At 42.0% G+C, this 12,059-nt stretch overlaps 2 protein-coding genes across 4 annotated transcripts in view; one reads left to right on the top strand and one right to left on the bottom strand.

Moving 5' to 3' along the window:
- Window positions 1-4,627, bottom strand: part of dpr11 (defective proboscis extension response 11) — a 68,342-nt gene extending 63,715 nt beyond the window's left edge. For all 3 annotated transcript variants that reach the window (XM_070287191.1, XM_070287192.1, XM_070287193.1), the window contains exon 1: window positions 4,122-4,627. The gene's annotated coding sequence lies outside the window, so the exon portion shown is untranslated. The remainder of the gene's footprint in view (window positions 1-4,121) is intronic.
- Window positions 4,628-8,375: 3,748 nt separating this feature from the next.
- LOC108080457 (Golgi-associated plant pathogenesis-related protein 1) lies at window positions 8,376-9,296 on the top strand. The gene is made up of 4 exons (XM_017175194.3): window positions 8,376-8,535; window positions 8,600-8,734; window positions 8,786-9,093; window positions 9,148-9,296. The coding sequence occupies exons 1-4, from the start codon at window positions 8,494-8,496 to the stop codon at window positions 9,230-9,232; spliced, it is 570 nt and encodes a 189-aa protein (XP_017030683.1). The 5' UTR covers window positions 8,376-8,493; the 3' UTR covers window positions 9,233-9,296.
- The last annotated feature ends 2,763 nt before the right edge of the window (window positions 9,297-12,059 follow it).

Below are 12,059 nucleotides of genomic sequence, written 5' to 3'. Positions count from 1 at the left end.
CGAAATGGCTGCATATATGTGGCCAAAACACACAGCCAACAAGAAGCCGTTTCATAAAAGTTAAACAAGCAAACAAGGTAACAAAATATACAGAAAAAAATGGAACAGAACAAAAATAAAACAAAACCAGCGTTAAAGCCTGAAGAGAATTAAAAATTCAATTCAGCAAAGGCCTTGCGTTGGTCTTCGTTTTGGAATTCATTAGATGAACATGCAAAATGTGAGCTGAGCTATACATATCATTCATTTGGTCGCTAATTATAGCTGATATCCTTTTAAAATCCATTTGAATATGAATATTAATCAATCCCGCTTATACCGGGGCTCAAACCCAAAGCGTCCAGCCAGCACTAAATGTGTGACAAATGAAATATTAAAACAAATTTCAGACCCGCAAACATTTAGACATTTTTCGCACTGACAAAGTGCCGCAAAAAGTTGCAAATTGTGGTTATTGTGGACGACAACACAAAAGCTCGAAAGAGGCGAATATTTCAAACGAAACGATGACTGGCTTTGGGGAATGTGTTAAAGTTTTAAATTCTGAAAAAGCTGTTACCCAACATGAGTATACGGAAAAACTTACGAATCATTATCGTCATGGCAATGATGATGACTAACACCAGGGACAACACCAGTCACACGCCGGGTGGTCGTCCTTTTTTTTTTTGCAGCATTTGAAACGGATGTGATTTCATCAAATATTCATATTAACTAATTGGATTTGATGCCAGTTTGCATATTTGCGTGTGTCCTTCGCAGCGGATATTGCCCGACGATCTCATCAGGCCGCCCTTCCGCTTCGGGACAGTCGTAATTTAATACACAATGTTTACTTTAAATTAAAAATTTATTTACACACGTGTCGCTGAAGGACGTGGCTATTGAAAATCGAGTGTGTTTCCCTGCGGTTTTCTCCCACGGCATTGCTTACCTAAAAAGAGCAAAAATAAAAAAGGCCATATAAGAAGAGTGCGAAATGCTTTATAAATATGATAGTTTATAAATTTATTACATTTATTAAAGAGCTATTCAAATGGGTATTTAAGGAGTACAATTTTGTATTGTATTCCTAAAAAAAATTTACATGTTCTCTTACAAATACTAATTAAACATTTGTAAATTTCCTAAAGCGATCAACTTTCTGTGTAAGCTAGGATAATTGAGTCCTTTTTGAATGGTGAATACTTTCAAGATGTTGACGAAACTTCTCTGCAACTTTTCATATTTCTTGGAGCCGCGCCCAAGGACCCGTGTCCTAATCAAACTATCTCCGCACTCGCCGCGCGCCGCTGTTCTGATAAACTTACTGAGGGACGAACTTTAATTCAGGCTTTTCATTAGCATTCAAGGCGGCAACGCTTTCCCAGCAGAAGCGTTGAATAAAATAACAAACATGGCGAACGGCAAAGAAAAATAAACCTGCGAAAGGCGCGGGCTGGGAAAAACAACGCGAAAATGTGTCAGTTAAAGTGGCGTATACACAACATGTGGGGGAAAGCAATGAACTCCGCGGAAAAACTTGGCTCGGCTCTTGGCTCAACTCTTTGGGCCAACACTCTACGAATTTTACCCCTTTCCATTACTAGCACGCGCCAAAAAAAAAAGAACAAAAGGAACCAGCGAGGAACGTGGCGAATATTACGAAATATTAAAAAAGAAAATGGGGAAAGTATAGGAAATTGTGCCGTGCCAGTGGCAGGGAAAACAGAAGATGATGGAGTGGCAAAGGAGGCGTCGCAAAAGGGGCAACAAAATAGCATAGAAAATTAATAATCGCGCAATTTTTGCGCCAGTAAACAATGAGAAAGTCTTGGCTCGTTAGTTTCCTCATTATTCTGAATTTTCAACTTGCGCTATCTCCCTCCCCGAGTGCCCTTCCCTCGCTCCTGCAAGGACTTCTCTTTGTGCCCTGCCTTTTGCAGTTGCAGTCCAAATCCGTGCAAAAGGACGAAAGTGGAACGTCGGCAGACGAGCCTTGGGGTTGTGGGCTCCCCGGGTCTGGGTCTCAACCGGTTCTCCGGCGCGCTGGCTGAGACAACTGTCTGACAAGATGGAGAACGCGATTTCGCAGGAAAAATAATAATGAAAAATGCGATTTAATATCATTTTTCATAACAACAAATTTCGCCAGACTCCGTCGAGTGCGGTGCAAATGGAGTGTTGTTCCGCAAAAAAAAGGACCCCATGGAACGCTAATGGATTTCAGTTTTGTCATTTTTCCGGGCTTAAAGAAGAAGTCAAGGATGTTGAAATCTCGATGAAAGGTAGCTGACATTTCGGGCTATGAAGTAGGAAAATCATTTAAAGTGACTAATAAAGAGGACTTCTGTTCTGGAAACATTTACAATTTGGGTTAAAAAATAAACTTCAATGTCGGAATTATCTCTTTAAATACTGTTTTACTTTACCATTTTTCCAGAGTTTTTAAAAAGAATTAGTCTGACCATAAATTAAGTTCAAACTGAATATTTCATTGGGTGTAATTACTTCACCATTTCAGTAAAAGGAACACTTCGCCCAAGAGACCAACTTATGTATTTCCTCCAAAGAAGCTTTTGCCCAGGGCCCTAATGAATTCTTGCTAAGATGTTGCATTTCCGAGAACTCAATAAAACTAAAATAGAACTCAAATATAATATTTAATTTTGTACATTTTGGGCGCCCCCACAGAGTCTTGCCAAATATTATTTAATCAGAGAACCCATTGGCAATGGCCCGAGGACAAAGACCGAAATGAAACAAATTTAAAGGGCAGTCATGCAAACGATACTGAGAACTGATAAAGGCAGCCGCAATTCCCATCGAGGCTGCTGACCAACACTGAACAACCGAAAACAGGGGAGCAAAATCAAATTACAAGCGGGCAGAGAGTGAAGCCAGGATGGGGAAAAGCTATAAAAAAGAGGAAGGGCAGGCGGGCGACCAACAAGTTTCCCTGGGTGTCGTCTCAAATTCGCATTGCGAGGCGAAAGGACAACTAAATTATTAATGCACAATGAACTTGAAGCGAGCGGCAAACCAGAAAATATGGCCAGGGCAAAAAGTTGAAAATATATGTATTATGGCATATGAAAGTGGGTATATATGTATGCAAAATGCGAATGCAAATGACATTAACTTTGCCGAGAGTAGGGCAAGGACAAGGGCAAACAATGGCGTAAAGTAACCAAACAAAATGCGGAAAGAAATTATAATACGTGAACAAATTGAGTACAGGACAGCGGTCCTTCCTTCCTTGCCCGTCCCCACTTTCCATCCCCTTCGCTGTCGTTTCACTTTGCATTTTAAATCAACATTTGTTTTTTAGTCGCATTCCGCCGTACATCTCATGTTTTTTTTACTTTGATATGCATTAAAAACTTTTCAACTTATTTATATAATTTTTCATGGGAATTTCACCTTTTGAAGTTTGGATATGAAATGCGTAATGATTTTTTCATTGCTGTTAAATAAACAATTGAGCGGGGCCGAGTTGGCAAAGTTTCCCAGCTGGGAAATGATACTCTCGCCCCGGAAGAGCCCCTCATTTATTATACACTCAGCGGGCTGAGACGAGCTCCAAAAGTTGCTTGCGTGTATGGGACTAATCAAATTCTGTCATTTAATTTGGCCAACTTGCAGGGCATAAAGGTTAAATGTTGCTAATGCGAAGAGGGGCTCCAGAAACCTTTCGGGGGTGACCATTAGGCATTTAATTTATGGCGGGTTAGAGTCCCTTTAAATACGTAAATTCCCATACATCCTTTGTGAATTTCATATAAATATATATCGCTTGAAGCGAGGCATGCAATTATTACCCGAAGTTTCCTTTCCTAATTGGACACTTCAGTTTGACATTTTAATATATTATGAGCATAGTTTAATATTAATATATACTTTGATTAGGTTTTTTTTATAATATAATTATAATAATAATTTACTCTATTTTATTATCATTTTATATTTCAAGTATGATAAGCAATTACCTTTTAATTAAACTAAATTAAAGCTTATAATCGCCTTAAAGCTTGACTATTCAACAAGAGTGAGAAGATTAATTTAACATTTTAAGATAATATTATACTTTGCATTCGTTTCATCTTCGGCTTATCGGCCATATGCTGCATGGATTGGCTCACCTTTGTGTGATTTTTCAATAAATTCCCGAGCTGCGACGATGGCGGCGGCGGCCTCAGAAAAAGATATCCAAAACACGTGACAGATTTGCTTGGATTACATACGCATTACACACACACACACGCAGCACGCAGGCACACACCGCACTGGCACACAAAGCGACCGCACCACTACTACACAGCAGCCTGAGCGTGTGCGTGAGAATATCTGTGTGGATTAACTTCAAAAGAAGCCGCACAATTCAATGAATTCGTTATGCTGTTATTCTGGATCGGGGATATCCATGAGAATGCACTGCGCGAAGGCCGGGCTCGATCGGGCCTCACAAACGCGGTTTAAATCAAGCATACGCCAGGGCGCCACAGGAATCAAGCATACGCCACCGGGCCAAAACAACCGACGCCCGAGAGTCACACTGGCGGCGGCAGCACAGTCACTAGCGGCAGTCACAGTCACAGTCACAGCTGCGGAAGGAGCACACACACAGAGAGCGTTGGACACAACTGAAGCCCACGACAACGGCATTCGAAGTGGCAACGGATGAAGCCAGCAGCCACGACGACCCCAAAAAAGCTCGGGAGAATCGCGCCAGAAGCCGAACAGTTGTCTCGGCACATCGCCATCTAAGAGACCTGGAGCGACTCTACAATCCGGCGAAAGAGAGCCGTTTGGGTGCGACTGCCGGCGGGCATGCGCACCGCGCAGGACTCACCAACGTGGCTCTTCCAGTGCCTTACTTTACGCCGTGGATGTGCTACGTCCCAAAAACAAACAGCAACAGCTGTTCCGCCAAGTGAGCCCAAAAATCCAATCCAAAAAAGCTGTCCTCTGACGCACTCTCACCAGATACTCCCAGATGTCAGAGAGTGTGGAATGTGTGTGTGTGAGTGGCGTGTCTTAGGTCAGAAACGTCGGCATCTGAAAGTGATTCGGGGGCAGGAAGCACGCGTTGGGGATAGGACTCCAGAGTAATGGGTGCCGGGTGCTCTGGCTACACGCAGAACCTTTGCCGGTGTTGGTGGAATTTTTAATTATGATAAATGCCCATTCATAAAAATGAGTGGCATACATTTGCGTTGCGTGTTAATTTTTATATTTTGTATATTTGGTATATATTCTGCATAATTATTATTGCCATTATGATTTCTCCTTTTTTTTTATTTCTTCACTGTCTTTGGTTATATTTTTTTTTGTCTTTTGTTTGGTTTATTTTTTTTTTCTTTTTTTTGCTGTCAGTAATTTGTTAGCTCCATCTTTGATGGTTTCCCTCCCTTTCTGTTTGCACTTGACAGGCCAAGATTTATGCGACTGCAGTTGGTGGTGATTGCTGGAGGAAGTGCTGAGGGGTGATTGAGGGTAGAGGGTGAGTGGTAAATGGAGAAGGGTAAGTGGTAAGAGGTGAATGGTGAGGGGTGAGGGGTGCGAGGTGGGTGGTCGATGATCGACTGCCGGCTGCAGGTGTTGATATGGCCCAGATGTGCCTCAATCACCATCAGCGTCAGTTAATAAAATCACAGCACGACATTTGATGAATTGTTGTGATTTTTGCCACTGACGTTTTTGAGGGCAAATCGTTTATCCGGCTATTAGGTAAATAGTGGTAGACAATTAAGTAGGGGGTATCGAACGTCCATTTCTTTTGCAAAAAATCACAAAAGTAAAACAGTTTAATACGAATTTCTTGAGTCCAATTTGTGGAAATGATTTATAACTAAATGTATAACATTAAATCATGATACTACAAGTGCCAAGGTACTCACAGAATTATGATATACCACCACTGGTCGGGGTTATCCTTTTGTTACCAAAAAGGGCGAGGGCTCCAAGTCTGGCATCAACTTATCTCAATGGAATGGCCGAGCACTCGACAAGAACCAAATTGACCAAAGTTAATTTAACCACTGTAAACAAGCCGGGACTCAAGCATCCGGGCCCTTGAAATGCCTCGCTGGCCACGAGGAGGAAATAAGGTGCCCAAAAGGGACCAGGATCGGGATGAACAAGAGAGGTTGTGTGCGACACACCACGTATACGAATACGTACTGTTGTAAAAATCAATTGAAGCGCCAACAAACGCTTCAATCAATTTTACTTTGGCAAACATTGAGTGCAAAATAAATCACGGCACACCGACTCGAGACGATGCTGGATGCTCTCCCCGAGATCCCTGGATTCTGGATACTGTAATCGAGGTACCGGCTAAGGGGGACCGATCCCCACCGAGCACATCCTTGTGTTTATCTTATTTATGCAAAGCTGTGGCAAACACCAACAATAACAAGCCAGGATGTGCGGCAAGGCAGCTAAAAAATGAATGAATTCAATGAAATGCGGGTAAAAGCTGGGATGCAACACAGACACAGCGCCGAAGGGAGTGCAAAAAAATTGCAACAAACCGATTGGCAATGTGCGAGTACGACTTCGAGGACGAGGGTGTGTGTGTGTGTGTGTGTGCGAGGACATCATGCCACTTGGAGGCACATCAAACATCTCAAACGGAATGAATAATTTATAGACGCAATGGAAAGGAGAAGACTGTCGCGTAAGCCAGCTGCAGCACCCACAGCGGCTGAGGCAAGGAGGCTTTTCTGGGGCTTGAATGCCCCCTTTTTCTGAATATATTATAAAAGTTAATAGATAATAGCTTATTGCAACTACTACTACGCCTATTAAGCACCTCACAAAAGCGCTATTTAAAGTATAGTTTAATATCTTTTATGATCCCCGTGATTCCCACGTCACTGGCTACTAGCACACCCCTCAGGAATATACGCATTAGAGGACACACACATTCCATTCATGGATTTCAATGCGACTGACAAAATAAAATGCCAATGCCAGTGCAGAATGTAAATGGCAACCTGAAGTACTCGGGATGCCTTTGCATTTATTTTCATTTTTCGCACCACAACTCTCACATTCGCAGCAAAGTATTCAGCATAATTCCTGTAAAAGGAATTCATTTTGGGCTCACAAAACGGCCAAGTGTCAGTGGATGCACTTGCAGCAAACGGTTTTTGTGCCAGTTGTCGCTCAGTCTTCATTCTAAATACGATTATCGCCCCATCAAGTTACTCATATCCCGTGTCCCAGCCGGTTTGCCATCTTCCATTTCCAAACAAAAAGTTTAAATAAATGACTGCACCAAACTTTACTAATCTGACTGAAAACAAGTGAGAGTCAGAATTGCGGAGCATTTTGACAGAAACCAGAACAGTTGACTTTGACGTCGGTTAGACCGCGCCGCCATGAAATTCGTCAATTTTTTTAAATGCTACCAAGGAGATCGCGACAAAACAACAAATGTCTCGTGAAAAATATTAATTTAACTTTGCGCATTAGCCGAGCAATGAGACTCGTCTGCGGTGGAGACCTGTGGCAGGCACTTTGTGGCAGTAGCTGACCACAAAAAGCGTTGGTTTTGGGGGGATGGTGAGATCCGCACCTGCTGGCTGTAGAATACTCCCCGCTCCTCCTTCATCGAGGTAGACCACAGTTTGTTGTCTATTTGCCTAGGCGAAATTTGATGCGCTGTCGGCTGCTTGCTTTCGTTTTTTTTGTCCGCTGTTGTTCTGTGCTCTCATTATCGTAAATTTTTATGCTAAATACATTTCGTTGTCGGCCCCAAAAACACAAACACCAAAACCGAAAGCGACAGAAAAAATCCGACAGCCTCTTGGAAACAACCCCCGGCGAGGTAATACCCTATTTGAAGGCTATTTAAGGAATGATAGAAATGGAAAACCTTACACTTACAATATAAAACCAATAAGAGCCTTACCTTAAATCTTATTTTTAATCAAATAATATTTACGTTGGATTTAAGGTATTTAACCAAGGCTTGTGATGTAGGAGACACGGCCTTTTGGCATCAAACAAGACAAGAGAACCATCATTTGTGGCAGCTGCCGCCACGAGGAGCCGATTCGACCAATGGCCTGCACCATCAGGGGCGGGCTTGAGCTCGCTGACAAATTTAACCATTTAAAGTGGGATTTGTGAGTTTATTCTTGGCCATAGAGAAGCCTTTATTCGCCGAAATGTACAAGAGACACATGATCCGGTACCCGTGTTTAGAAGTTCATTCATCTAGAGAAGTTTACCACCCAATATCCTGCTCCTGGTGGTCCTTGAGCCGGATGTACAGCTGCAACGAGGTTATTGGCTCTTTAAATGGATGTGGAATTAATAAATTTGGGTTATGTTATTCTTTCAAAAATATCTTTCTGGTCGTACAACTAATTCTAGCAAACTATACAAACGTAATCCAGCGAAGAAAATTTCAAAAAAACCAAGCAATCTTATCATTATGCATAAGTCAGTACAACTATAATTATTTCTCGGCTCATACACAAGTCAAAAAATCACAAAGCTATGGAAGATGTCAAAATTTTAATAGTACTGTTCCTGTATTGGGTAATAAATGCAAATACTTTAATTCGAGGGCAGAGTAATCCTGTACACACCATGTTGATTGCAGTTCTCGGCAGTGCAGGGTTGTGGCCAGGGTGCACAGATTGGCCTCGATGAGCACAATCGACTGAGAAAATTACACGGGGTTCCTGACCTCACCTTAAATGAGGGCCTATGCAAGAGATCCGCCGAATATGCTGAGGTGCGTTCCAAAATTATTTAAGGTACTTTGGGTAACCCCTTTGATACACAGGAATTGGCGCAAAAAAAGAATTTGCAGCATTCAGAGGCCAAGGGCGAGTACGGTGAAAACCTGTGTTTCCGCTCGCACAATCCCGAGAAATGTGTTCAAAATTGGTACGATGAAATCCATTTGTATGACTTTTCGAACCCAAAATTTTCATACGCAACCGGACACTTTACGCAACTGGTATGGAAAGCATCAACCGACTTGGGTTGGGGGGAAGCCCAGGATTCCGATGGGACCACTTACGTCGTGGCGATGTACACCCCGTCCGGCAACGTAAATGGGCAGTTTGAAGAAAATGTTCCCAGGGCTAAGTACGTTTTTTCACCAAGATTTTAAGACAATTTTTAATATTCTATTGATTTTAGGAATTCGGCATTAGGCAAGATTACGGTTTCAATTAGTGCAATGATTGTTTCAATCTGTTTCGGACTGCTAAATCTAGCAAACTGACTTTCATAGCTGTAAACTTTTTGTAAATAATAGATACGGCATATTATAATTTTTCACAAGAGAATGAATGCTGTTTATATTAAGTTCCAGGCAACAATCGGTTCACTAGAATATATAATATGTTAGTTGAATTACTTTGAACAAATTTAGATTACAGTGATTAAGGGCCACTATTTTATTGTCGATACAGGAAAGCTCTCTGGAACTTCAAAATAGTGAAAATCCACTCACGATTTGACGATTGAACTCGCTTAAACTGGATACGCTTGCCATCGCGTTGAATGACAACGGAAAATGAAGTAAAATCTAATTAAAAACCTTTGCCCGATGCTGAACGATGTGAAATCACAATTGTCAGCGTAAAATTCACGCACACCTGCACACACACTCGACACACTCAGATGGACAAACACCAGCGATTTCCCATACGCAAACAAACTGAGGATTCCGAATCCGAATGGAAGGGAACGGAGCGGAGTCCTGGCAGGTGAAAAACAGACGTCGGCTGTCCGATTCACGAATAGAATGCGGAATCCGACAAAAACAGAGCAAAAGTTTGGTCAGACAAAAAAAAAGGCAAGGTGAATTGCCACCGCCAAATGTTTCTCGTCCTCCGGTTAGGAAGCTATTGGAGCGGCAGATGGTACAGTGATACCAACTTAATCCAAAGAAATAATTATTATTATAAAAAAATCGTAAACTTCTAAGGTAGTCAATGGAATAGTATACTACCCAATCGATAGCTCATTAAAATCAGGTGAAAATTACGCTTTAACTGGATTACAATACAGATGCCCTAATCGTGCTTTTACGGTTTTAATTTCAGGGCAATTAGTTTACAACTAAACAATATCTCGTTTAATCTTAAACAGTTGCCCGGCATCACTGTTCGATAGGACTGGGGGAAGATAACCTCCGGGAGCGAATGAAACGCGCTGTTGCACACGAAAAATAACAAGCTGCGTTGGTCAATTCATCGAATGTCGGTCAGGGCTGCCACCAGGGAGGGAGTGGGAGGGACTAGACTAGAGCTTGGGTCGGGGTGGAGCTATAACATGGAGCAGGGTTAGATCACCTGCCCGGGGGTCAAGTAGTGGGGCGCCATTAAAGTTTCGCACCCTGGCATTTGGACGGCATTGTTCGCAGGCCCAGTGGGAAGCTGTGTTTGCTCTGTTGGAATTATAAGAAATTAGTTTAGTTATGCCAACGTCCCCCAGGTCTGGCTATTGAGTTATCAGCTTTGTGCGAATGGGACAGCTATGGCCATGAGCCAACTCGCAACTCAAAGCCCGGAAGGATAAATTGCATTTATTATGCAATTTTTTTGTCCCAGTTTGTGTGTGACCAAATGCGTGAGTGTGTGTGTGTGAATTTTTCACCAAATTGCGAAAATTTGCGTGTTGCTCTGCTGATATTGGTTAACCATTATGTGGCTGGAATATGCCATTTCCATTTTAATGCCAGTCTTGGCAACAATTCAACTCGTCGACTCTTTGGCGACTATTTTCCATTTATTCCCAGTACAGTACAGAACTCCTGGGAAATGTGCTCAAATTGTGATTGGATTTTGGCCAATAAAAAATATATAATAAATAAGTAAAAAACATTAGGAATCAAGTGATACTTTTTACCACAATTTATGCTGCATAGTTTATAGCAATAAAAAGCCTAGCAGCTCAACATTTCTCTAAATTGAAGTGCAAACTATTAAAGTCCAGAGGTATTTTCCCCCATATCTCGTGGCACTTCCGTTCGCCTCCCATAACTAATAGTCGAACCATATATGGCTCATAATGATGATGATGGATCCAGCGAACTGTATAGTGAAAATATGTGGGTCTAGTGGGGATATTAAAGCGCGCCTATCAAGCCCGAACACAATAAATCTTCGTCACGGCCCAAATTGACATTTTACAGCCAAAAACCAGAAACCAAAGCCGTGCGAAGGACAAAGTAAGTTCCACCGTCCGTGCTCCGCCTGCTTTGTGTCGCCACTGATATTGTTGTCAACAATGATGGCCCAAAGCATCAGCCACATGCGTTGCGGCAACAGCTCATCCTTCCATAAAGCACCAGAACACACATGGCTGCCAAAAGCCAAACTTTTATTGCCACGGCTCCATAGAGCCACAGCAGGGTAGTGGCAGCGGCAACAGCAGCAGCAGCAGCAGCAAAATTTAATATCCTATGCAGGACATGTGGATTGGGGGCGTGGCCCTAATAGAGTTAAACCGCTGCCGCTGACGATCAGAACTCATCGCATTACCCTTTGTCCATGTGGCGGTTACTCGCTCAAAATAATATCACATGGGCGTCTCCGAAAAAAGCACTGGGAGAAAAAAGTAGGAGTAGTATTTTTGGATCGAAGATAATTTGTTGATCCCACAAATCTTAATGATCCGTCTATGACTCCTGTTATCCCTGACATAAGCCCAGGCTCGCAACGGCTTCTACAACGTCGTGGTACACCCCAAGCAGAAACATATTGGTTTTCTTTGAACTTGAACTCCATAGTTAGTTGCCTTACCAAGGTCTTAAAGCCATTTATAATATTTTGTTGATTTCAGGGAACGAAAAACCACAGATATTCCTTGCATTAGTACTTGTGCGATTGTTCAAATTAATATATTTAAGCGACTAAGGCTCGATTTTCCAAAGATACCCCTAGTTTTTTATCTGACTAACAACTAGTTGTTGTAGCTTAAACATTTTTCAGTCAAATAAAGTCACATTGGGGACTACATTTCTCCGAAAAAAAAACAATTTACCTTAATGACAATCGTTAAAGTCTGGTAAACTTGTGGCTAAAATGTAGTAAACATATTTT

The sequence above is a fragment of the Drosophila kikkawai genome, chromosome 3R (genome assembly GCF_030179895.1).
Source record: "Drosophila kikkawai strain 14028-0561.14 chromosome 3R, DkikHiC1v2, whole genome shotgun sequence".
In the NCBI taxonomy this organism is placed as follows: Eukaryota; Metazoa; Arthropoda; class Insecta; order Diptera; family Drosophilidae; genus Drosophila; species Drosophila kikkawai.
The sequence above is the reverse complement of the archived record's forward strand: the minus strand, read 5'-3'. Positions and strand labels throughout refer to the sequence as shown.